The sequence below is a fragment of the Manacus vitellinus genome, unplaced genomic scaffold (genome assembly GCF_001715985.3).
Source record: "Manacus vitellinus isolate BGI_N305 unplaced genomic scaffold, ASM171598v3 scaffold_4_pilon, whole genome shotgun sequence".
Lineage (NCBI taxonomy): Eukaryota > Metazoa > Chordata > Aves > Passeriformes > Pipridae > Manacus > Manacus vitellinus.
In genome coordinates, this window is record NW_021940604.1 from 10,199,386 (window position 1) to 10,227,256 (window position 27,871).

The window sequence follows — 27,871 nt, forward strand, 5'->3', positions numbered from 1 at the left end:
GATAGTTGAGGAAGTTGTTGTCTTACTTTTCTGGTATTACACCAGTCCATGCATGTGTTGCACTCACTGCTTTTAATGCATTTGTTGGAGTTTTTAATACATGTGCACACAAATATCTGTTGAGATCACTGTCATGCTGTCTTCAGAGGCTCAGCCAGAGCTGCTTCAGAACTACTCAGCCAGATCAGTGCTTTGATCCAAACTGTTTTGCTTGGGTGCTGAACTTCTTCAGCATTGTGAAATAGGGTTTTTTGGTTGTTCCGAGGCAATATTGTTGGGAAGAAGATACTTTATTGTAATAGAATTGCCTGTGGGTGCATTTTGGAGAGAGGTTACGGAATAATAAATTTTTGTCAGAATGCTCTCAAGCAGTCAAGTTGTTTTGGGCATGGAAATAAAACTTCTTCCTGAGTTTTCACAGGCAGTAGTCTTCTGGGTGTTCACAGTTAAACCTTGGTCTATTCTTTGGGAGTGTTTTACGTCTTAAATGTGAATGCATACTGATTATCAATTGTTCCGGATTTTTTTCCATAAGATTTCTGAAAATGTGATCTATTTAGACATTAGAGTAGTTAGAGTTGTTTAGCAGCCATTTTCCTGAAAGTTTGTTTATGGTAACATTTGATTTTATGCTATGTGCCTAATGTTTTCCCCCTCCCTCTATTTGTAGATCATCCAACAGTACTAAGGGTTGATGACAGGCAACGGCTTGCCAGAGAACGGAGAGAAGAACGAGAAAAACAGCTAGGTAAGGCCTGCTCTGGGTTTTTTATTGTTTGAGATTTTTTAATGGACTATCATCTGCCTGCGGTGGGTTTGCCAGTTTACTTTTAGAAACATTCAGTAAATAATTGTGCTACATATGCAGTAGTGTCATTCTTAATACATTATTGTGTCTTTAAAGTAGATCTTTTAATTCATGCACATCTTGGGATTCATCAGTGCTATATCTCTCACCTATTTTATGACTGTGAATGAAAGATGAGTTGATTTCTGAAATCATGCAAGGAAGCTTCCCTGATATAAATGGAATTTTGAAGTTTTAGAGTATTTTACCAATTAAGATTAGACTACTTAATATGTTGAATACATCCTTTATTGCCATAAAATAGAATTGCAGAACATGTTGCCAATGTATGGTTTGAATTTTTTTTATATAAACTTGGGGTATTTTTTCGGGTAAAACCCTTAATAGGTGTCAAATAGATGTGCTCAATACCTTCTGTCACCTGTGTATGAGCGTGTATAACACGATTCAGGTGAATTACTTATTTAACAAGTAATACTGATGGGCATTTTACTGAGTACAGTGGTGAGAGAACTAAGAATTATGTGAAGCCAAATTAGTGGCTTTCTGAAAGCGATTTATATGTTTGCTGTGACAAAGTTCTGTGGCAGTTGGGAGGTTGGCAAGCACAAGTATTTCCTCTTTTTTACGTATTCATCCTGATTTCTTTGGATGATGAATTCTTATGACTTGAGAAACCGAAGTTCTTTATTTCCAATTTCTAGCTTCTGAAAGTTTATAGAACTGTCTTATAACTCCAGCCAGAGTTATGCTGCTTTAACCTGAGGAGCCATGATTTATTGTCACCTAGGTCTTGATAGTGTTTATGGCCTTTTCTTTTTTACAGCACCTTACAACATTGCAGTAGCCATGCATGAATCATAAGGGTTGTTTTGGAGCGCAAAAAGAAAGTTTTGGTTTTGGCTTGCTCAAAGGGTAGTGTGACAGGATGCTTGCTAATCCCTGAAAAGCTGCTCCTCAAGTTGATGGTATGTGTAAGCTTAGTTTCTTCAGGTTCCAGAGCGAATGAATGTTACTGGTCCATTTTAATTAATTTTTCATATATGACGATTCCATGTCTCATATTTATTCTTTTCTCATGTTTGATCCTTGTGTAATAACAATGCTTTAGTCAAGTGCAAAGAGAGATGCTTTCCTTAAATTTTCCCAGACTTTGATTTTTCTAGCTATTGGTAAATGAGTGTCTGTTACTGGAAGGACATGACTTCTGTTGAGAAATGTATCATTTTACGTGACATGTTTTAAAAGCAGCATCAGGGGGTTTTATAAGTTGACATGGAATCCTTCATTTCCAAGTGAGTTCTGCATGTCCATATGATGTATGAGTGTATTGTGTGTTCTTGCATGAAGAATTATTTTGAACTAACAAGAAAATTGAAAGTAGCATTGTACTTTCATCTGTATATTTGTCTGCTAACAGTATGATTTAGGAGCTGTCTCTTGAGATTTGTGTTCCAGTACAACAAAACAATAATTTTTCACTAGGACATGCAACTTTTTTTTTTTTTCAGTGTAGAACCTAGATAATCAGTCATTCATGTCGTGAACCACAGCAAAGAGATTCTGAAGCTGTCTCTCTTAAACATTGAGTCGTATAATGTTGTTACATAAATGTGTCTTGCTAAAAACTGGACTTGGATTTTGTTAATATTGGGACATCAACCATGCAACACTAAAGCAACTGAAGGAAGGAATTTTTTTTCAAAATAATTAAGTTGGATTTAAACTTAATTCCTTTCCTTTTGATTCAGGGGACCTGTCAGGTTTAGCAAAGACTTCTTTTTAAGCAGAAGTTGAGAATTTCAGTCATACCTGAAGTAAAATTATTCTCTGCTTCTCAAAAAAAAAAAAAAAAAAACCAGACAGTGTTCAGTTCTGTAAGTGTAGAGCTGGTAGTAATTTTGTTTTGTATTTTCAGAAACTTGAACTGCAGGAGGTCATGTTACTCATCTTCTCAGAAAAATTAAGTTGTTTTACCCTTCTGTTAAGAACATGTGGAGTACCACATGTGGAGTTTAATAATGATTATGCTTATTTGTTGGACAATATTCTGATGAGAATTGATTTGAGACCTTTTTTCTTCCCCCTTTTGTTTACTTTCAAGGCTTAATTTTTTTCAAGTTCCACTGTGCTGTGATGGATTTGACTTTCCTTGTAGTATAATGAGTTGGTAGGTGCTGTGCACTCTTGAGGGTTTCCTTGCACCTGGCAATGGTATTTTAGCAGTCTTATTCTATTTAGCACACTTGGGTGTCTAACTCTTGTTTTTAATGAGAGTTTAGAGAGTAGGAAAGATACTGTCATTTTTGTTGTCTGGATAGATATTAGCATGTCTGTAGTGGAACTGTCAGCTTCTTGGGGATGATGTTATGCCACCTAAATGAAAAGAATAAAAAAACTTTTACAGAAGTTCCCCTTTTACCTTAGTATATTCGTATTTGGTTTTGGACCTTTCTTTAGATAACATAAAAGGTGCACAGGGACACATATGCTATTTCAGCAGATCACACTGTCAAGAAGGAATGATTTTTTTTTAGTTCCTTTACTGTAGGAAAGGCATTGCTTCTGAAATGCCATCCCAACATTTCTAAAATATGAATTCTTCAACACTCTTTCGTGTAGTTCATTTTCCATGATTAAAGTTGTATCAATTTGGTGTACTTTTTGCTTAAATTTTTTTATTCTTCTGACTATTTCATAATGTGCGTATTGTTGATATGCACATTCAGACCTTTAAAGGATTATTAGGGTGGTCTTTACTTTATTCCATAAACAATGATTCCAGTGTTGTCACTTGCTCTTTAGTGATCAAGTTTTCATTTTTGTGCTCTTTCTGCCAGCACTCTTTCCCACAGTGCCTAAAATTAACATCTGTCCTTTAAAATATAAATATCAGATCTCTCTATGTGAGACCAGCCCGCTTGGGTTTTGCAGGAAGGAAATCCCGAAAGAGGCAGCGGTAGGTGAGGATGATAGCTGTCAAATGGGACTGTTCTCAGAGGCCAGAGTGAAGGGAGGTGTCACATTTCTGGCTGCAGCTTGGCACTGCAGTTCCTTTGCACTTGTCAGGCTGACTGACTGTGTTCTGACCATGTGGGCTGTGAGATGTACACATGTTGGAACTGAACTGTTTGTGAAGGCAAACATGGTCAACAGCCTGGTCAAACTGGAAAATTTTAATAAAGTTGCTCTTTTTCACCCTTAACTGCCATATCGATTGTATCAGTACTACCAAATTAAACAGTGCTGAAGAGCATTCTGTGGTGCTAAAACTTAATTGTTCTTGCTGTTAAAATGTTATGAAGGATCCTGGCAGGGTTTTGGCTCCATCCAACTAGCTGTCTGCTTGCTGATTCCCTGACAAAGTTTGGGAATTGGCAGGGGAGGCCCATGGGCTTTTTCTCACCTGTTAAATGCTGTTGCCATGTTGGAGGGTAGAAGTTTAGTAGTACAGGGCAAAGTTGTTCCATTCCAGTTGGTTTCTGGTTCCATTTGTTATCATAGACTTGGTTCTCTGTAATGTAAAAAAAAATAAAAATGTGTTTTTCAACAGGAAAAGCAACTGAAATTTTAAAATGAGTTTCGTTCTGGTAGCCTTAGGTAGTGGCCTAGCATAGAGGAGGTTGTTGGAGTTTTCTTGTTATTACTTAGCAGTATCTCAGTCCTGATTCTTGAGAAAACAGTTTTAAGTCTCACATTTGTTCATGTTTTATCTACAATAATCCTGCTTGAAAACTAACCTTTTTTTTTATTGGAGTTGTGATCCTGACAAGGACACATGGCTCATTTAGTTTCTGGCATTGGGAACAAAAGACGGTAATCCTGCCTTCTCACTTTGCACGTTCCTTAAATGAAGAGTTATTAATCTTAGTTTTTAGAATATGTCTCAGTTTCAAGTTGGCTAAATCCACTAAATTCTTAATACTTAAAATGCATAACCATTAAAATAATATTTTAAAGATCACATCATAGAGATTACTCTCCCATTTGAAAGTGATCATTGGCAAAATACCACATTAATAAAAATTACAATTTTTTTCTGTGAAATTCTTTCTGGTGTATTTTCTTCCCTGGCAGCTGGGGGCAGAACTTCATCCAACATTTCCATAGAAAGAAGCCCCACAGAAACTGGGAATTGCTGATCCTAGCGTATGAATAATTTTGGGATCTCCTTGAAGAACTTGAATGTCAAAAGGGTTTATAAGACAAGAAAACAATTTTTAAGGAAGACTAGTCTAAAAATTTCTGTGATGAATGTCCCTCAGAGCATGGTTACTGGCGAAAAGTTGGCTTAGAGAATCTAACATTAACTTCACCTTTAATTACAGCTCTGACGTTCACCTTCTAATTCATTCAGTCAGCCACTTCTGTGTAATGTCCCCATTTTTAGGTATGGTTAAAGCATCACTGATCCATTTTACTGCTAATGCAGCAAGGAGGCAGTGACAGTTTCAGTGCGGAGCTGGCAATGGGGAAAGGTGAAAGAGCGGTCAGAGGAGAAAGCTATGGCTGAGGTCAGTGCTGTAAAGTTAGAAAATATAAAGGCTGGAAAGATTGACAAAGACTATAGGATCTTTACTCAGATAAGCTGTCTGTCTAAGGTGGATGCATAAGACAGACTGAGAAAGTATGATGCTAGACTGATCTGCCTTTATATAGGCAGTATACTAGAAAAAAAGGGACTAAAGTGAAGAGACAGCAGAAGGGACAGAAAAAGAGGATCTGGCAACACCTTCCTTGCTTCACATGGATAAACAGAAAATAAAGGCTTTGATACTTAATGCACGTTCCCTTTCCCTCACAGCCTAAAACCCCTGCAAAGAATGGCTCTCCATGTGTGTGATTGGGGAAAGAAACTACAAGATTATTTCCACAAAAGAAACATGCATGGTTTGCAGCTAATATCTTCCACATTAAATTAGTTAATTCCAGTGTAAAATTGGTTGATTTCGAGTCTTACATGTCTCTTAAGATCAGAATGTCTCTTTTGTGATTGACCTTGGTTTCTTTTGCTCTGTTATTCACTTCAGAACTGTCAGAAACACAACCTTAATTATGTTGTTTTGTAATCTAATCCAGCATTACTAGTTTGCAAACAAGCAGAACCTATTAACAGCACATCTAGGGCTCAATTTCTAAATCCTGTTTTTATGCTCTGATTTTGTGTCCTTGTATCACATGACTGTGTTCAAATGTATTGATTGTACTAAGTAATGAGATAGAAGAAGGATCAGGCTACGACTTTTCTTTGTATTTTTCAGCTTCAATGTAATAGTTCCTATGGCATTTAAGCTTTCAGCATGCACATGCTATCTGATAGATGACCAGCCTTTCTTTGAATGATTCTTACATGTTCTTAGGCAGCTTGTGTTGGTACAAGGGAGAGGAGTATCATGAAGCTCTTAAGGCTCAGGCCCAAGAAAAAACCTTTTTGTTTGACCATACCCATACTGGAGTGCAGCGTTGGCTTAGCACCAGGCAGAGTTCTTAGCAGTTTCTGGAGAAGCCATCATATTTTCCCCTTCCACATCCTGCAAATCAGCTGCTCTTTCAAGTTGATCAGACCTTTTAGAGCTATTTTCAGTTTCCTATAGGTTCATCTGCTGATTCCTTCTATCAGCAAAGCATTCAATGTATATGTCTCTATGAAACACAGATTCTTATTTTTCCTGAAGATATCCTCATATATCTAAGGACACTACCTTATGTCACTGTATATATCTGCCTTGTAGGTGGCAAAAAATGAGTCCTTAAGTTCACAGAAGAATGTCAGTAGTGCATATAGGAAGCAGTGAAAACAAAGCAGATATTCTCCTTTGATTCTCTAATAAGATAAAATATAGGAATTCATGCTTGAAAAATAAGTCTAAAAGTAGCTAAGATTATTTCTCTACTGCAGAAGAAGTAAAGTTCATGAAAATAGATATTACACTTTTTTCAACAAACAGATGTATCATAAATCATATTTTCGTGTATTTGTTAAATACGTAGTCCAAGCATAAAAGTAATAGCTTCCTTAAGTTAACAGATGGATATATATTTTCTGCTGCCTTTTGCCTGTAACTTAAAGTTGATGGAAAGAGGTAGCTTTTATATTTGCTTTGAATCAGATCTGTTTTGTTTTAGATTTATTCCAGGTGAACACTCCCATTTGCCTTGGTTAATCCATCACTAATGTGAGTTTCTGTTATTGAGCTGTCTTGCCTTATCACAAAAGTGTGATTTTTATCATCCCTTCCATGAGGAGCAGAAAGCTGAAGATTAGTGTTGTGTCCAGAGGTTCACCGTTCTGATTGTCTTCCCAGCAGTAAAGAGTGTACGTGAAAGTTAACTCTTTTACATAAAAATGTTTTCATCCTTTCTCTTCTTGAATTTAGAAGTTCAGATATTCTATTTTCATTACTTTTTCTAAACAGCATGATTACTGAAGCCTATAGAAATCACCACCAACAATGCCCAAGAATGTCTAACTATCTACATTAATAACAAAAAGAACAATCAATCTTCGTGTCTTTTATAGGCAAATTAATATTCCAGTGACATCAGTTAAGAAAGCTGATGGGTTTTTATTTTTTACTTTTCTTAATTTATTAATTTTTGATGGACAACCAAAGAGCTTTTCCATGCTGAGTTGCCATTGTAAGCAGATTTCAAGCACAAAAGATCACAGGATCTGTGGAAGTCTTGTGGCTCACAGCACTGGCTTGTCTTGATATGATCATTAGATTCTGGAAGGGACTATTAAGTGAAAGCCAACACGCTGCAGCTAGATGGGCTTTCATTATATGTATATGCTATTATGCTTCTTAGATACTCTTAGCTTTTTCAAAGAGAATGGATTCTTCAAAACTTCTGGAAAATGGTTTGATTGAATTCCAATTTTGAACAGCTGCATTGTTTTGGTTACGTAGTGTGTTCAGGGTCTACGTAACACGGTGCGTGCACTGGGTTCTTTTGGGGTTTGTTTATTTTTGTGTGGTAGGTTGGTTTGTTTTGATTTTTTTTTAAGTTCATTTATATACCACTATGGTGACAGGATGCTGTAAGAGTCTAGAGCATTTACTTTGTGAAAGTAGGTCTAACTTACACTACAAACTTGTGTTGCATAAGGGAACAATCTAGTTCCTCTCTTGAATGCCTGATTAGGGAAGCTAAAGCTTTTAACAAAGATAAAATTATACAAATTTTGCTTGCAATAAATGAAGTAGACTGCTAATTTCCTTTTAAGAGGAGGACAGTGAATGATTCTCTCTTTCTTTTTTATATCGTTTCCCCCAAGATCCATTTCTGTGATATCTACAGACAGACAAATTTTAGGCTGGAAATTAAGACTAGTTTTACGGTTTCTGCATGTCAGAATAAATTAAGTCGAAGTGTTACAAGCTCTGCTTCTGTATATATCTGTGCAATACTGTCCACAGGACTGAAACAAACTCTCTAAACATTTCCACATGAGAAATGAAACAAAACAGTAGACTTCAATAGGACACAATTCTGGAGATGATAACAAGCTTCACAGGAAGTAATTATAAGGAAAGAACAGGCGAGAGTAATATCCTCAAGGAATGGCATTTAACAGTTATTTAACATTACCGCAGTTTAGCACAAATGAACAATTATTTTAATTATTTTATTATTTTAATCAAATATTCAGGAGAAAGCAATAGTTACCATGGGATGTTTGCAGTTCAGAATTCAAATATTAAGGACACTCTTTATTCTTCCCAATAAACAGAAGCTCTTTAGAAATGTCTTTTGCTACTTTTTAAGTGGTATTTAGATGGTATTGAAAATAATAAATATTTTTAATTTTTTTTATAAAGTAGTTGGTTGAAATTAACTGGGTTGCTGCTTTTAGAGGAAATTATCCTCATTTGATGAAAAAATCAAGATAAATACATGTAGAGTGGAAAGAACAGTGCAATTCACTGATGTGGCTGCTTATTCTTGGGCTGACACTATTCTGCAGTCCAACTGTGTAGAAACTAATAGGAAGAGCAAGCTTTTGCAAAAATCACTGCCTTTCTGGTGACAGACTGACAGTGGTTCTGCCCAAGGCATTGGGCAGAAAAGTTAAGTAGAAGGCAAAGACAAAAAGAGAGGATGGTACCTCAGAGGTGACATATCTTATTATACTTCAGCTGTTCACGATGTAACTCAAATTGTTGAAAAAGGTGAGCTCAAACTGAGAGCTCTTTGCTCAGTATTCTCTGTACCTTAGTAATAGAAAGATGGCATCATAGGTTGCCCAGAGAATTTGTGGATGCCCCATCCCTGGAAGTGTTCAAGGCCAGGTTGGATAGAGCTCTGAAAAATCTGGTCTAGTGAAAGGTGTCTGTCCACAGCAGGGAGATTGGAACTAGATGATCTCTAAGGTCCCTTCCAACCCACACCACTCTATGGTTCTATGATCATGTAGTTCCAGGAGAAAAGTAGACCATAGTGAGAGTTACCTCTCTGTCCATACATTCTCTTGGTGAGCTCTTGGATCCCAAGAAGGGGCAACAGATGCATGTTTCTGCTTTGCAAATTAGCTTTCCGTTTGGAACACCAGTTCTGGCCTTATTTTGTTACTTTGTAAGGCTTTAGTGACAAGAAGAAGCCTTTGCAGATTTTAATTGTCCTGGAAGCTGATTTTTCTGCCATATTCTGCTATTTTCTGACTTAATCTGTGGTTTACATTTCTCCTTCAACTCACTCTTAACTAAATTAGCATAGAAAAATATTTCTAGAAATCTTCTGCTGGCTGTTGCATTAGTATTTCACATTTGCAGGTGTCACTTCTCACACCTATTGTTATTAATTATCTAAGCAGCTGTACCATTCCTTGTCACTGTCATTATTCTAGCTATGATTGTTAAATTTCCTGCAAACATCTTGCTGAGCTTTCACCCTTCTTACCATGAGGGTGTTTTAAGGTTGGTTGTAGCTGCTCAACAAACATCTCTGCTAGTTTGTATCCCACAGCAAAGCTAAACATGCTGTCAGCTTTTGTCAACAGAGTATTTGACATCTGAAATGGTAGAGAGGGATTTTCTTAAGGGAGATAACTCTACAGCATGAACTGGTCTACTCAGGGTAGAAATTTGCTATGAAATTGAGTATGCAAGTACATAAGGTTTAAAGTGGAATCCAAGTTATTTATTGAGTGGGATCATCCCATGAGTGAGGTGGGATTCATTTAAGTAGGCAAGAAGGTGCAAAAGAGCAATATGGTAATGATGAGTCCTAGCATTATAAGAAGTGATTGCAATATCTGCTCGGGACATGTAAAAGCATTTGGGTGTTTTGGCTTTGGTAGTGGTTGTGTTAAACAGCACAAATCTCTCTTCTAATTGAAGGCTGAAGTTGTTGTTCTAGAGTAGGTGATTTTAAAAATAGGCTCTTTTGTCTTTCTTTTTCTTGTTTTCCTCAGATTTAATTTAAAAAATCCCAAAACTCTCTCAGACTTAGAGAACTTCCTCACACTGCTGGTCTTGGAAATTGAAAAGCTTTTTGACAGTGTTGTCATGGTTCCATGTTTCTGCTGCATTAAGGTTTTATAACATGGTTCTCAGTGATACTTGTGATCATCATGTGCACTCCCACCTATCAGTTCACAAAGATCCAGAAGTATCAAATGGCTGGGATTTTAGAAAAACCAAGTAACACATTTTTTTAGAACAAATAAATTTTTGGGACCCAAAGATTTCAAGACAGCAATGGGGAGAGATCCTGAGCATCGTATGTTATTTGTTTCCTGTGGACTGAAGTTTGAGGCCATGTTCCAGATAATACCTTCATGAAAATTCAGACCCTGATAGGGAGCAAAATTTGTCTTATTTAGTGCGTCATGATTTGTCTGGATTAGCTCTTCTGAAACATGTTCAGAGCTGTGCAGCAGTGGAGTTATGTGAGAAATTAAAGTTCACCTTTAGACTGGCTTTTTTGGTGGGTAAGTTCTTTCCTTCTGTTGGTACAGATAACAGTCTGGATGCCAGAATTGTCATCCCAGCCACTTCTATCATGAGGAATCTGTGTTTATCAGTAAAGGTGAAAGTGGCTATAGTTTTATCTTTCTTTTTATTTTTTTATTTTTTCAGTAAAATATTACAGAGCATTATCGTGCCTTGTACAACAGAAGTTTGTTCACATAAACCTGACTTTAGTATTTAGGCATTTTAAATTACAAAAAATCCTTTTTTCAGAAACTATATACTCAATAATTTAACTGTTGGTAATTCACAATACATAAGTTGAGATTAAATGAAATGGATGTGTGGTCATTTTAATACATTAGGAGAGATTAGGAAATTATGTATGTTTGAAGAAAATTAGTTCAAAAGTTTTTTCACTCATTCAAAAGTTTTTCTATTTAGCTTGGTTATTCAAAATGTGTTTAAGAGTGTGTTGCATATAGCATGCCAATCCTTTTATTTCTGATTTTTCTCACAGCTGCAAGAGAATCCATCTGGTTAGAAAGAGAAGAGAGAGCCCGGCAACATTATGAAAAACATCTAGAGGAACGCAGAAAGAAGCTGGAAGAGCAGAGACTGAAGGAAGAGAGAAGGCGAGCTGCCGTAGAGGAAAAGCGAAGGCAGAGAATAGAAGAAGATAAAGTGAGAATAAATGTCATGAAAACACTTTTCAAGTTGCTTTTACTATAAGATACAGTACTATCAAACTTTTTCTGCAGGAGTTGATATAAAGAATGCAACATGAACCATGGCTAGTATGACAGAGTGTGCAAAAGGATTTTAAGTCTTACTTGCACAAGTCCTGCGTCCTGCTTCTTTAAGTGCCTGTTATGAGTCAAATGCAGTGAAGTTGTGCATACCTGGATTAGTGTATGGAACTGCACACACGCAGAAAAACACGAATTGGGATAGGTTTGTATGGTTACGTGTTAATTCCTAGCCATTCAGTACAACATATTAATTGCCCTAACAAAACCTTTTAAAAAGTGAGTGGGTAATGAAATATGTTCTTGGCTGAATTGTCTCAATTAATCTGGGAACTATGTGCAGTGTGATCCTGTGAAAGTCAGCTCATCCTTATGAGTTTTTTTGTTTCTTCTCTCTCCCACTGTTCTAGTATTTAATAGGTGGGAAGTAGCACTAGGGTGTGTTTGTGTAGTGGCTGCCATAACAGGGCCACTGTTTTTTCTCTGTAGTTCTGCAGCTCTCAAACAGATATTACCTTTTCAAAAATTCACTTAATTTTCAGATTCTAACTTATTTATGGATTAATTGCTGCTTAATCCTGTTCTAATGTGTATCTTAGTAGGCAGCGCATAAACTTAAACAATGCCTACTTGGTTCTGTCTGTGGGGATGGAGGGTAGCAGTGTTTGATGAGAAGATGAAGTGTAAAACCCAGTAGTGTCCAAATATATTATCCTGTTGTACTTAAGGAACGACATGAAGCTGTTGTACGTCGCACAATGGAGAGAAGCCAGAAGCCAAAACAAAAGCAAAACAGATGGTCCTGGGGAGGAGCACTACACAACCGCATTAATAACCCAGGTAAAGAGGGAGGCTTGGTTTGCTGGCCAGTTTCCCTCCCCTGCCAATTAACTGAAACTTATTTTGCTTCTGTTAAAAATGAAGAATGGTTCTGTGTATGTTGTTTTAAATTGTTTGCTCTTGATCTTATTATTGCTAAAAATGGCATGTTTCTGACATTCTTGTGTAGCAGAAAGATAACAAGGAGAAATCTGAAGAAAAGTTAAAGCTTGTTTCAGGAGTTGACTAATTATGTAACTATGTTGCTGCAGCTTCTTGCTTCTGCTGCTTTGCTGTTGTTTGTGTGTGTATATGTGGGTGTGCTTGTGCTGTGTCGATCTTGTGATATGAGCTACCGTGGCAAATGCTAGCTGTATACCTCAAAAAATAGATCTGGTGGAAATGACCAAATACTGAGATTCAAATAGACACAAGGAAGAAAAGTTGTTCTTTGTAATAAGCTATCTGTGCCTTGTACAAATATTTTGGGAGATAGAAGTCCTGAAAATTAAGTTTAAGTGAATTTTAGCTATATTTGGCTTTTTTCCCCAATTATCTTCTCTAACTTAATCTGCCAATCATTAATGTGTATATGCCTTGTTAAATATGAATCAAACCCCCATAAAGAGAACTTTTCCTTTATTTACCACCAGAAAGTGGTACTTAAAGTTCTTTTCTTCCTATTCTAATTTCAGTGTGTCCAGCCTTTCATCAGGGAAGAAAAAAAAGAGTTGAGAAAAGAATGCTAATGCTCTGAAATCTTTATCATGTATAAGTTCAATAAACAGTTATTTTTCATAATAGGTTACTTTTTTGCTTAACTCTGTATAACTTATTTGATTTTTATTTTATTTTCTGTGAAAAATCATTGTCTTGCATTCTGTCCCTAGGTTATTTTTTTGAATCATCATTCACCTTTCTCGATTTAGCAGGCCTGGAGCACCACTTCAGATCTCAGGGTGGTGCTAGAAAACCTGGTACATAATGCTGTGGTTTTTTATTCCTTTACCCTTAGCTAGTTCCCAGGAAATGAGATCATCAGTAACTAAACCACCCTCATGTAGTTGCAATGCATGTTTAACATCATACTGATAGATTAGAACTGTTGTTAGCACCAGATTTTTTCATTACTGTTTTTTTTTTCTAGACAGTTACTACTGGCTGACTCTAAAGATTTGGCACAATTCACTGAAATGAAGCATAATATTCTGTCTACTGGAATTTAAGGAGACCCAATTTGAATATTTTGTTATTTTCTAAAACCCTTTTGGCATACTGCATACGCACAGGATTTACAATTATTTTGCACATGAACACAGACACATAACCAGCTGCATTGGCTGTTATGTTGCTCATGGGTATTTTAATTTTTTTTTTGCTGTTTTTTTTTTTTTTTTAGAACAAAGCAGCAATTTTCTAGGCAATGGATTGCATTTGGCCTATTCTATATTTATAGGATTCATACTGCCAACACTTATATGCAAATCCTCATGCTGAATGGCATTCATTTAAATGTGGTTCATTGACACAAGAAAGGTCGGCATGCCAAATAACAGAGGTGATTTTTAAATTCAGATGCCAAATGCAGAAACTTTATGGCTGTACTGACATACTATACAGTTTCTCAGGGATAAATTAAATATGAGATCAAAATCCCCATCCCATTCCCAGAAATATTGTTCTGTTCTCAGGAAGCCTGAGCATCCTGTCTCCAGTAATGACTGACTCACACAGAACATTCTCCAATATACCCTATAGATCAACGTGGGATAAGCGTGCCAGCCTACAGAGGTCTTGTTCTTAGTTTTGACATCTACATTTCTCCTTTAAAAACCCATTTCTGAGTTTTATTTCCCTTCCAGTACCCAGTCTGCCAGTTTTATACCCTCACTAAGTCATTCTAACATTAGACACAGTTAGCCAATAATCACATGGGGTAGGGGAGAATCTTTCTTCAGCCCAGCCAGTTATGGTGAATCCTGTATAGTTCATAGATCTGGGGAGAGTTAAGGTATTTTTCATATACTATATTTCTGTGAAAATTTTTTTGTATACAGTGTGTATGCTCCAATCCACTAGGTCAGGACAGGTAAATACAGTGTTGACGTACTTGTCATAAATAAACAATGGCAAATAGTATTTCAGCAACATCATCCTTAATTTTGTCAGTGCCCTGAATTTGTATCTTCTTCCAAAAAAATATGCAGACATATTTTTGCACGCACAGAATATGAATCAGCAGAGCAGTTAAACATATGCTTAAGCCTCATTGCATTTCAGAATGGTTGAATGCTTTGCTGAGGGTCAGTACATGCTAAAATGTAAGCAAAATCAGAATTGACTCTCACAGCATGTTCTGAATGTCAGATTTCCAAATGGAAATTTGCAATGGAGAATGTGTAGTTGAGGTATGTAGCTTTTTTTTTCTCTGAAAGTGAAGAGAAAGGACATAGCTGACCTGTTCAGCTCATTCCTCCCTTTTTGCTATTGCTAGCAGCCTTCCTGTGACACACATACTCGCAAAGTGTGTGCAATCTCTATTCTTGAAATAACCATCACCCCCTCAATAGGGTGCAGATGCTGACTGCAGCAGTTGTGCAGGCAAATGATGTGATACTGATCTAAAGCGTAGAGAAAATAAAAGCAAATTATAAAGCTTTAGTATTACATATGCCATGTATGTGCATTACAAGTGCCTTCCACAGAGACTGATTTTCTGTAATCTGCTAAACTATGTGCTGTTTTGGATTAAGGCACTACAACTTCATTTTCAGCAGGTTGAAAATGGCTCTGCAGTGGGCAGTTTAGCACTTATATGTAACTATGGGATTTTTAACTCCCTTTCAAATGTCACCTTTTATTGAGGTGCTGAAGTGTTTTTTAATGAATAACTTTGAGTTTCCAAGCACCTTGGTTGTTCCCTGAAGCTTTCTGTTGTAAGTCATGAGCAAACTTTTTCTGAGAATATTGAAAATCTTTAGATTGCAACCCATTGAATGATAATGAACAAAACATTTTACACATTTGAAGCTTAAATTGTTTTGTGCCCAGTCTTTGAGTCGCCTATGCAATGTCTTCTGAGAAATCCATTCTATTCTGAAAGTTCTTGTGGTAGAGCAGGAGTGACCTAGTCCTGTTTTCCTCCTCCCACTAGCGAGCTAGGAACTTGCACTATTGCATGTGGGCTGTCAATTAGCATTATCTCCATTTGTTTTAGATCGAGACAGGCGGTCTGTTTCAACAATGAACCTTTCGAAACATGTTGATCCAGTCATTAACAAGCGGCTCTCCTCCTCATCTGCAACATTACTAAATTCTCCAGACAGAGGTACAGTTTCAAAGAAAAAAAACTTAAAAAAGCAGCAAGAAAGAATGTTCTATACTGATGTATTACTTTGCACATAAAACAAGCTTCTGAAGTCCTTTTCTGTACTTCATCTAAGTGGTAGTGGAAAGACTTCAAATGTGACAAGTAAATGGTTGAACATTTTTTCCTGTGAGAACAAATAATTATTTTTTAAAACAAGAGAACTTACCTAAACAATCCTGCTTTAGCAAATTATAAAAGCAGTGCTTCTGTCAGGTTTTTAGTAAATGAGGTACAACTACTAAAGAATGCATCACTCCATAGTGCATGCAATCATGTGTGACCTTTTATTTGCATTAGACCATTTTGTCATTGTTTTGTTTTCCTTTCTTTTTTGGTAGGAGTTCTTGAATATCTAAGAAGCATGAAGCTTTCAAGCAGTTACTTTATTAAAATTTCTGGTTATTTTATTACTATTTTTTTTATTTTTATTGAAGAATTGTGGGTGTTCTTCATATTGTCTGTTTATTGACATTTGTGTCCAGTTACTTTTCAGAGATTGCTTCATTTCAGTGTACATTTTTGGTGTATACAAGTGTGCAAAAATGATAAACCATCAAGCTTTTAAAAATTAACATAGCTGAATTGCTGCCTCTGTTCTGAGGATTTACAAGATTGAGCTTAAAAGTTTTATAAAAGAATCTCTCTTGTGTAACTCATGCAAAGAGCCTTACAGAAAAGTACTTGGTAAGGATTTTTTTGTCCTCTACTGAGAATGAGTTCTGTCCCATTTCAATCCAAAAAAATGCACGTTTTCAAAACAAATTTTTAAAATGGAATTTTGGTTGTGTTGCAAAACTGTTTGGTCGATGTCATTATTTGTGTGTCTTAACTAAGGGCTAAGTGCATGCTTGAACGTGTGTATCTGGGTGATTTGGTGAGACTTGTTCTTCCTAGTGGGCTAACCTAGTTGTACATTCTGGTAACTTGTGAAAAATACAGCATTACGTTAGGGAATCATTTATTCCAAGTACATTAGGAAATAATTTATTCCAAAACACCAATAGTTTCTTGATCTAAATATTGAAATCCAGTCAGTTTAAACTTTATTAGCTGTTCAGGTGTGTATATTTTTTCCAGATGGTTGCTGGTCTTTGCCAGGGGATACTTTTTTGATGAAGGGTCTTTGTGATATGAGCAGGCGAACAGCAGCAAGCATTAAGTATGAAGGATGGTCTCTTATGGATTGTAACCCATTCCGTTATAGTTTCTGCCACTCATTTCAGGAGAAGTTAAACTGAATACTACGCAGTCTAGCGGTGGGGAAAGAGAAGGAGTATGGAAGTGACAGCCATACGTCAGAATGTCGAGGCATTCTTTGCTTGGCATTTTCATTAAAACAGCACAGAACTCTTCAGGAGCCCCTTGTGACTTTCACAGACTCCAAGACAGAAAGTAAATTCAAATGCTATAAATGCTCTTCCTTGTGCAAAGTCAGATACCTAAATCTAGTTGAGCCAGTGCCACTGGTCTCTCCAGTGACTTCAACTTCTTAAGGCTGGTGCTTAAAGGAAGGTCTAACTGTCTGCTCACCATTTCACCTTCCAGAGGGCACCCAATCACGCTTTGTTGGTAATACATACTCCTACCTGCAAAACAGCAATCTAGAGATGAGGATGATAAGCTTACCTACTAAGTGGCTTATAGCTGCCAACCAGAACTTGTCATCTGTTAAGCAGCACTTTTTTATCATTTGAAGGACATTATTATTTTTTTGGCGCATCGAAAGACAAAAGTTTTCATTAACTAATTGCCTTTTCAAGTATAGGATTGCTGTATAGCTCTTTATCACAGTTGTACAGTTGGGCAGCTAGAACAGGCTTCTCATTATGCTACTGGGTTGTTGTAGTTAGTGAGTAGTTGAAACTGTAACAAAACATGAATGCACACATGATTCAAGTGGAGAAAACTGTTATTGACCAATACATTTTGGTAATCGTGCTCTTTAGGGAGAGCTTAGCAAGAGGATAAGACTTTAGATGAGATAGGAGTTACACACTTTTAGTTTTGCAAAACTTACACCATACTTGATTCCCTCCCTGCAGTGATTTTTCTTTCAAGCAGATGGTCTCAATCACTGTATCACATTTTTCTGCAACCTTTATAGAAGACATTCAAGGACTCCAGTATTGTTTCCTGTTGAAAGAGCAGTTTTCTCCCATTTACTCCTCGTGGTATTTGTGTCTCTGTATAAGCAAACACCGTATTTATCAATGAGAGTCTCCTTTGTGGTGCTCATCAGCAGGCCTGTTAAATCCCTGCCTCCCATCTGTTCCTGCAACTAATCAGATGCTGCTGTTTGCTTACTTGCAATTTATTCTGCTGCTGCTAAGACAATTTTCCAATATTCAGGTTGTATAGCCCAAAGACAAATACAGGTGATTGTAATCAATTCACTTTTGCCAGCTCCCTGTGACTTTGTGTGTTTTCTAGTTACAAATTAGGTTATAAAGATCTTTAATCTGTTAAAAATAACCTGCATGTGGCTGGGGGTGGAGGTACTTGCTCATACCAGCAACCCTATCACGAATGTGCTTCCTGTGTGGAAACAAGGAGCAATAAAGGCTGAGAGAGTTGGGGTTGTTCAGCCTGGAGAAGAGAAGGCTCCGGGGAGACTTTATAGCAGCCTTCCAGTACCCAAAAGGGGAGCTGGAGAGGGACTTTTTACAAGGGCATGTAGTGATAGAACCAAGGGTAATGGCTTCAAAATGAAAGAGACTAAGTTTGGATTAGATATTAGGAAGAAAATCTTCACTTTAAGGGTGATGAGTCAGGTGGAACAGGTTGCCCAGAGAAGCTGTGGATGCCCTGTCACTGGAAGTGTTCAAGACCAGGCTGGATGGGACTTTGAGCAACTTGGTCTAGTGGAAGGTGTCCCTCCCCGTGGCAGGGAGGTTGGAACTAGATGATCCTTAAGGTCCCTTCCAACCCAAACCATTCTATAATTCTAGGAAACAGCCCTAAGAGTGATAGCTTAACACAGCATCAGAACAAAAAATACTGCTTCCCCTTGTCTGTCATATGATTTGAAAGACTAAATCTACCACAAAGCTAAGGTATATCTAAATGAACTCTAAGCTAAACCCATTACAGTGATTCAGAGAAACTTCACTCCGAGGTCCTGGCTAAAAGTAGTTTGACATCTCTGAACCAGGCCTATTGCTTATATAGAGAAGAAAGTTTTTGTTGGTCTTTCTTAGCTCACTGTTGTGCATATCAGCCAGCTTGCTCCCAAAGACTGCCTCAAAGTGCTTTGGTTGGATGATGTGGACACATGATTGCTTCCAGTAGGTGATGTGGATATAAACTCCCCTATGTTAGGGGCAAAGAGAATTAAACCATACTCAGCTTTAGGGCAAAGGATATGAGACAGGTGAGACATGGCAATTTAGTGTTTTAATTCATCAGTCTTTTAGCTGTGTCCCCTTGAGACTACTTCATCTCTGGGGCCTCCTATGTAAGATAAGGCCTAGGGCTGGCCCACAGGGCCATATTTACATTTACTTATCAGCTGTTTGCAGCTGTACAGATGAACTCCAAGAAATGGATGGTATACATAGCACTGATGTACTAGCCTAAAATTTCAGAGATTGCTTCCTGGAGTTGTATGGTCTTTGTTAAACTATAATAGAAGAATTTCTCCAGACTCATCCATACTCATACATGTGAGCCTCACCTAGTAAAGACCACAAAAAAAGAATCTGTTGTCTTGCAAAGTAGCTTTAAACAGTGATCATACTGAGCATGGTGCCTGGAGATGAAAGGAAGCAAAGACATTACCATTATTGCATCCAGTTTAATGGTAGTTCTGTGATTTTTTTCTTCATTGTTAAATTACAAGCTTAATGATAATGTGTGTGCTGTAATGGAGGTCTCTGTAGGGTATTTTGTGTGTCTATATGATATGTACCACTGGAGAATGGAACCATTAATCACAAAAAGCTCTGGCAGTAGTACATTGTGTAAAAGGACAGTTATGCAGAGAGCCTGCTGTGTTTGAGAGTCCTATATTTCTATAGTAATGCCCCTTATTGAGTTAGCAGAATTTAGGGAGTGATTTGAGAAGTGCGAAACAGCACTGAGGGCAGATTAAGCAATTATATTTTCATAGGATGAGATTGAGATCAGCCCCTCCTTTCATGGTGCTCAGCATGGAGTAGATTAAAGACAGATTCAGAGTTTATGGCTATTAAAAGTGATGGATGTCTACCTTTAAAAATGCAAATTAATGTCAAGTTTATTACAGCCAGTCACTTCAATGACTTTTAGAGACTGAGGCTCATAAATTCAAGCTGCAAACACCAAACTAAACCCAATGAGTCATGAGATGTAAGAAGACCTGATTTCACTTGAAACATCAAGATTATTGCAATGTTGAAAGCTTACCGTAATAAACTGCTTTGGGAACTAGTTGAATATTTTGGTTTGTGATGCCCATTATAATACAATTTGTTGCATTGGAGTATCAAGGAAATATTTAATTCAATACAGAAAATAATTTGTAGGGCTCATTTGGTTACTGCTTCACCATGATAAACAATTACGTAGTATTTAAGTAAAATAAGTAAAGAAACATTACAAGACAAAAGGAATATATTGACAAGCTAAATTTGCATTATCCAATACTGGGAAAAGCAAAGCAAGGGAGTGATTACAGCGAGGTCAACATGTAGTGTGTTTTCACAACAGACTAACAATGCATAAAGTTGACTCTTGTTTACTGTTCTACATGGAAAGTGGTCATTGGCAGGATATTTTGACAGAGAATTAATGATCAAATGTATTTACTGTATTCTGTGGCTTCACGTATTACCGAGACAACTGTAGCTGATGAGTTTTGTATCTGCAGTTGAGGTGCGCTGTCCTTTTGCAATGCTTTGATAAAACCTCTGATACAGTTCTCTGTATAGCAGTAAGCAACTTTTGTTTTTTCTAGCTAGGCTGGCAGACTTTGGAAGGTGTTTTACTGTAACTAGAAGACTTGTATGTAGAAAGAGTTTGGGACATAAACATCTCTGAAATCTATATTTGGGAGTCTACGTATTAGTTGTTCCTAATATGGAATGTGATGTATGTGCAAAATATCAGTATTAATTTGATAACAAGTTGCCATAATGCCACAGGCAGTAGCAAAAATTAAATGGTCAGATATATGTGTTTCTATAGGAATTCTTCTGCTGAAATGGTGTAATAATAAAATGCAAACCACTGAACTATTGTATGCTTTTGATCTTTGAAGGACAGTTTTAAGATTTTGGTGGTATGCAGTAGTGAGGAAATAGTACTAATACTGCTGCAGCATGTAATTATTTGTGAAGTGTTTGATCTAACATCTTGCTTGTATGGTGCACGTTCAGCTCGCCGTCTTCAGCTCAGTCCGTGGGAGAGCAGCATTGTTAGCAGGCTCCTGACGCCCACTCACTCATTCCTGGCCCGAAGTAAAAGCACAGCTGCATTGTCTGGAGATGCAGGTAATCCTTTAAGAACAGAGGCTTCATGTCTCAGGCACTTTTTTCCAGCTTCCCTGACAGATGTTGTAAAGTCATTGATCTAATTATGAGTGTATGGTGGCATCCCAGAATGAGGTTGAATGTCCACAATTAGTTTGCATGAAAGCTTGTTTATACAGTTGTTTGCTATGCCTCTTTCTCTTACCCCCTCTTTCTTAATTTCTTTTGCCTCTTCATCAGTGCAATAAATGAACACAGAACATGCAGGGCAACAACATCACACCGTCCATGGCTGTTTAAGGAAATGCACACAATCTTGTAAACAGCTGATTCAGCACATCCACTGCTAAGGCTATGAGCTGCTTGCTGCAAAGGAGTTTCACCCCCTACCAGGGCACTTCCCACAGGGACCAAGTTAGACTTGTATAAAGATAGGCCCTGGTTACTGTGCATTTAATACATGTGAACTTAAATGTGCAGGTTTAGTCAGGTTACAATAATTGTAAAGTTCTCTGCCAACCCCAGAACAGCTCCCTGATGTACTCACTGAGGGGAAAATTAACACGCAGAAATGTGATGATGTTGCTAGGTGGTAACTGAAAGCCCAGGCAAAACTGTATTCCAGGGACAACTGGGGCATAGTTGCTTATCACGTATTTTAGACAGGTGACTGCTGCCTCTTCTTTTATCATAGGATGTTTTATAATCATCCACTGGGGACTTTACCATTACAAGAATATATTGCTGGATGTGCTGAATGTGTATGTCTAGGCAGGTCTTTCTTGTCTGATGTGGACAGGATTTTGATTCTAATTAAAGAACATAGAAGGTAAGAAGGAATAGAGATCTACTAAGATTACTTTTAAAGAAGCTTTCACTTAAGAACTCTTATAACTAATTAGGCTGCAGTACATTTCCACAGGGGTAGTGCTGTAGGAGCAAAAATGTGGATGATATTCTGCAAATAGGGGAATTAACAAGTGCAGAATTCCTCTTCACTCTTCACAAATAAGACCTTGTAAAATTAATATTTAATGTCATCTACCAAGGAGGATATTGGAAATTCAGCTCTTCATTAGGGAATAGTTGAGAAGTTAGTGTCTTAATTTTGTAAGTGGTTATTTTACTAGAGCAAGTGTGAAGCTTTTCATGACTGCTGATGTTTATTCTGCACAATAAGCTCTAAACCGAGTGGAATATTGAGAAAGACTACAAATATCAGGAAAGACTGGTTTGTCAGTCTAAGGCAATTCCCTGAAATACCTTCCCTGTGCTCACTGGAACTGTACCACCCAGAAGAATAATCCATCTGCTCATTGTTTTCCAGATATTGTTGCAGGTCTTATCCTGCAGCCCCTTCATGCAGGATGCTTCCTGGAGGTTAATGATCAGGTGATAACAATGGCTCACAGCTGTGCTCTGAGCACTCCACTCATCCCAGCCTGCCATTATTCTCTAGAAAATTACCCTGCCCTTTGGCTGTAAAGATAAATTACAATGCAAAAAATCCAAACTGGATTAAATATGGATTCACGTCCTTAAATTTTAAGTGAGCTATTAGGGACATCCAACAAAAGAGCACGTCTGGATCTTTTTTTTTAAATAAATCCTCCCAGACCAAAATATTTTTTAAATAGCTCTCATAAAGCTCTTCTGAATAGATGTAATCCTGTTAGTATATGAATCACTGGGAATACTTCCTAAAACATTGTTTGGCAACATCGCAAATGAAAATGAACTGCTTGTCTTTTAATACTTGCAAATGTCATCCATGGTGGTAACTTCAGATAATCGGCATGGAGAAAGGGAATTGAATCACAGAGAGGAACCCCATGAATTAGAACCTCTGTAAAACTTAATATTACGCCACTGCCTCCAATTTGCTTTAGATAATCTCAACCAAAACAAAAACACAAACAAAAATGCCTGGTTTTTTGTTTCTTGCTTGTTTTAAAGTCAGTCATAATACCTTATTAAACATAAATCCCTATAAAGTATAAGGCAGGCATGGGTGCCACTGCTGTAACACTTACATGAGACCCTCTTTATTCCTAATGTTAATCTCTTGGTGCAGGAGAATTTGCAGCATTAGTACTGTTAATTCTATGAGCTCTTCCTGTAACAGCAGCTGTACTGTTGTAAGACTGGAAGAATTAACTGTATGTGGAACTGCCTTCTTTCAAGTGGGCTCAGAGGGATCTACAGGAAAGAAATATTGGTTTGTTTTTACCACAGAAACTGAGGATGTAAATTTCTGTTACTTGCAAAAACAAAAAGAGTAGGGAAGATATACAATAGGCCCTATTTTTTCTTCAAGTAACATGCTGGATAATAGTTATGCTAAAACTCTATTAAATTACTAGGAGAGACTAACAGGAGCACACAAATAAAACTCTGCAGTAATAACATAGTTTTTTCCAACCTTCTCCTTCTGTTAAATCAAGAGAAAGTCCCAGAACACTTTGCTGCAAGAAGTTCCCCATGATATGTTTTGAAGTGTTTCAATTCTCTTCGAAGATATACTCAAAATACGGTATATCTGACACCTACTATTGTCAGGTGATCTTTTGGTCATAGTCTTTTTCCTTGTGGAACCAACAAAAACTGCCATCCTGGTTACTCAAATACTAATTTCCAAGTTGATTTGTTGTTGTCAGCCTGCTTTTTTTAATGCATAAAATAGCTTGCTGTTGAGAATGTATTTGAGTCAGTTCTTATTCTCGCATTATCAAGAAATATGATGGGCTAAAATATTCCTAAAAAGAAGGATTTTTAAAAACACATCACTTGCTAAAAATCGTAGACAGCAATTTCATTGATTTCCTAGGTGAAACTGTTTTGTATTGTTAATGTGTTTTAATCTTGTGTGGATGTCTCCTTTAATTTTTCTTCGCTTCCAATGCAATTAATAGGCATTCTGATTTTAGTTTGATTGTTTTCTATTCTGAATGTAATTGAAACTCATTTCAATGCATCTACTAAGCTAATCAGTTAGACCTGCCATTGTTTCCACTGCTTTTTCAGAACCATCAGTTGTATAAAAACTTTACAGGAAAACATCATTACTGTCTACTACTCAGTATTGTGGCATGCTTCTTAATTTTTTTAAGGAAATTATTAGTTTACAAATGGAAAAATACATGAGCACTTACTGAAATTGTATCATTACTGCATGTGTGGCCAAGCTAATATATCAAATGATGGTTCTGACTTAAGAATTAGTCATGTATTAATATCTTCTCTCTTTTCTGTCTTTCTCTGTTGTTTCTGTTCCTGCTGGCTTTCCTCTGTCATTCTCCAATGCAACTCTGTTATTAAAACTAATAAATAACAAAACCAACCAACACCGTAGTTATCCCCGTTTGTCCCCGTTCAGCATCTTGCAGCCCCATCAGTCCTCTGTCCTACAAGGCCATGAACTGTAGGAATTCAGGAGACCGAGCAAAGCTTTACGCTTCTACTGATGCCGTTGGGCGTAGGAGAACAACAGCGCACCTTGCAGGGGTAAGTCTGCCAACTCTACATGAGCTTAGTGTCTCAGGCCATGACCACCTCATTGCATCGCTTGTAGCACTGGAACAGCCGCAGGGATACTTACTCCCCTCAGCGCTGTTCCCATCCCCTCCAGTTTGTATCATAGGTGGCTGGATTTTAACTGAAACATGCTATGTTATGTGGTGACACGGCCTGATTATGCACCGAAGAATCCATGTAGGAAAACACCAATGTTTTCTAAACACCCATGTTTGCAGAGCAGATGCCTTAGCTTCTCATGAGGTGCAGAGGCAGTCACAGTGAGTGTGCCCTGTACTCAAGTGGATTCTGGGCTGCGTTTTTAAGGCCCAAGGTGGTTTTGCAGCTTTTCCCTCAGTGGGGAACCTATTTTTCCCAGCAACCTGGTTTCACAAAGCCTGCAGAATTTCCTGTCTTCTGAGGCCTCTAAAAAATTCATCTGAGCCTCCAGAATAAAGAAGGGGGAATGCATGCACTCACACGTGCATACACAAGCACACAGAGCACTATCCCTTCATCTGTACTTTCTTAGGAGACCAGACTAGTAAACTTTTCCTCACTGAGAAGGAAGAGGTTGGTTCAGGAGCATGGTTTGTAAGCAAGGCTTTCCACAGGTCACCTCTTCATTCTGAATGATTTTGTAGCCATACTGTGACTGATCTGAGCTTTTCAGGAAAATCATAACAGTGTGATGCAGGCGGAACAAATTCATGTTGACTGTGCTCCATACCAAAGGGATGCAGTCAGATCCAGTTCAGATATCACTCACCGAACCTGAGCAGTTATATTTTTCCTTGTACTCTATAACCTGAATTTGTTCAGAATGTGAGGAGAGTGGAAGTCATTTCTGCAAATGATTGTGTAAGAGGTCCTTGCATTTTAGTTCAGCCTGATGGGCAAAAGGTCAAGAGACAGTGTTGCTATTGACATCCTTGTTGGAAGCAGTGTTAATCAAAGTGGCATGAATCATAGCCAGTACTTAGTCTTTCAGGCAGATGGTAGTATACTGAAGTTCAGATCAGGCATAGCATTGCGATGTATCTGTAGAGAAATTTCATTGCATGTGCACAGTGCACTGCAATCTCCAGGGCTATTGGTTTAATGCCTCTTCCTCTTGAGTCTCTCTCATTGAAAGTGGGTTGGGTTTTGACTTTTTTTTTTCCTAAATTAGAAAGAAGAGATGTTGTTACTTTTTAATGGAGGAGATGATGTAAAAATGTTAATATAAAATGAGTGAGTTAAGAGCTGTTTTCAGTAGCCTGTATGGTGTGGAGAATCTTTTATTCTTCTGTGAACTTCTGTAGGAATTCAGCTTTTTACTTTATTGATACTAAGAAAAATTTTCTGATGGTCTGCTTTCAGTACTAATAAAGTAGATCCAATAGAGAGTTCTTGCTAGCAAGCCAAAATTCTTTTTCACTGGTTTTCAGTTCAGAGGACGAGCATTGCAGAGCTCTCAGCTAGTGAGGCTCTAGAGTATCATGATACACCTTCTGCAGGGGTTGTGTTTAAGCCCCAGCTGAGGTGGCAAGTAGCAGCCTCTGCATCATATTGGTTGAGTGGCAGCTGAGCGTATTCCCATTCTTCAACTCCCAGAGACTGAGCTCGTTATTTCAGAACCATAACTTTTTTCATTTATACCTAAACAGGGTAAGTACATAAATGCCTAAGTTCTGATATATTCCTTCTTCTGTTATTACAGACCAGAACTATAACAGAAATGTTTCTCAACTTAGGATTTTATTTTTTAAAAATAAAGAAGGAAAAAGGAAATCACTACCATGTGATTAGTACCATGTACTAATGGTGAAATCATCCAAGAAAAAAAGAATAGGATAACTCTTGTACCACATTTGAGATCTTTGAGGACATCTGTGGCATTCACATGTGAGCATGAACACAAAAACTTGTGCTATATGGGAAGACTGTGACTAAGTATGAGCCGAGGGCAGAGGCTCGTTTTGCTCTTTCTTCCAAGAAAATCCTGGATATATGGGAAGTAGTGGAAGGTGCTCTGTGGCAATCACCAAAGATATAAAAGTAGGCCTCTGCAAATTAGCTCATTACATCTTGGGACAGTAGAGAACGATTAAGAAAGATTCTTGCTATCAGCTGTGTATTTACTGACAAAGTTGGTGTCAGGTTACAGGACCTATATTAATGAACTTGTTAAACAAACTGTAGAAACTACTAACTCAGCACTGCTTTTCGTCAGCCCCCAACTCCTCATTCTTAACTGAGCTTGCTTTGCTTTCTTTAGCTGTGTGAACTCTGGCTTGACTTTGTCTTTTTGTTTGCTGAGCTATAGACTGACAAAAAAGAAAAGGAGAGAGACTATTTGTCATCCAGCTTCTCAGCCAACTTTAAAGGAGGTCATTTTACTTCCAACCCCAAAGCTAGATCACCAGCTCCCTCTCCAGTTTGGTAAGTCAAGTACACGCTTAGCTGGAGATGTGCTATCGGCAGCTCTGATTGTTCTATTAATTAAATGTGAAACAGTGCAAACTTATTTGGTTATGTGGATGTTTTCTCTCTGCAAAAAAGACAGTCCTACTTCTAAAGAAATGTTACTGCTTCTCTGAGGAAGGGGAAGTGGGGAGGAAAACGTGATTTCTTCCCTCCTGGCTGGGCTCAGTGCTCACAGATATGGGGAGCTGCAAAGAGAGGCATTTTGCATGAAACTAGATCAGTTGTGCCCGTAGTCCTGCTTGATAGAGAAACAGAGAGATGGTTTATTTTTAGCTACTGTGGTTGTAGAAGTGATATGTAGGTGGAAACCAACATTGTCACTCTTTGATTACACAGGCGTGCGTCAAAATCCTTGCCTTTTTTGCCTGGCACACCCAAGCAGATTACTTCCCCACCCGGTTCCTCCAAAATTTCCTCTGCTCAGACACGTCCTCCTTCTCCTGGCAACATCCGGCCAGTCAAAAAAGAGGTCAAGCCAGAGGGTGAGAAGAAAAGACCAGAAAAAGAGGCTGGAAAGGCTAATGAGGAGAGGACAGAAGAAAGTAAAGGAACTTCAGCAGGTGCTGGAGAATCTTCAAGTCAGGAACAGCTCACTGTCCAGGCAGAGCCCACTCAAGGTAAGGAGAGATCTTCCTTTAAGTTAAGGAATGTGTTAGAGTCTCTTTTGTTCTTCCCTCCCTTTCTCTGCAATGATGTAGCTTTCAGTAGTTTTCTGTCAAATGTTAATTTAAATTATTCAGAACATTCCTGCACATGTATGTTATGAGGAAATTGTAAACAGG

The 27,871-nt window shown here is 37.7% G+C and overlaps 1 protein-coding gene across 6 annotated transcripts in view; it reads left to right on the top strand.

Moving 5' to 3' along the window:
* MAP7 (microtubule associated protein 7) overlaps positions 1-27,871 on the top strand; it is a 116,998-nt gene that overhangs the window by 70,467 nt on the left and 18,660 nt on the right. For 3 of the 6 annotated variants that reach the window (XM_029962762.1, XM_018078197.2, XM_018078195.2), the window contains exons 3-10: positions 671-748; positions 11,243-11,406; positions 12,200-12,311; positions 15,508-15,618; positions 21,015-21,128; positions 24,460-24,611; positions 26,929-27,044; positions 27,426-27,706. In XM_029962762.1, coding sequence (XP_029818622.1) covers positions 671-748; positions 11,243-11,406; positions 12,200-12,311; positions 15,508-15,618; positions 21,015-21,128; positions 24,460-24,611; positions 26,929-27,044; positions 27,426-27,706 — 1,128 coding nt within the window. The remainder of the gene's footprint in view (positions 1-670; positions 749-11,242; positions 11,407-12,199; positions 12,312-15,507; positions 15,619-21,014; positions 21,129-24,459; positions 24,612-26,928; positions 27,045-27,425; positions 27,707-27,871) is intronic. The other 3 variants (XM_018078196.2, XM_029962763.1, XM_018078198.2) reach the window with 2 other exon arrangements.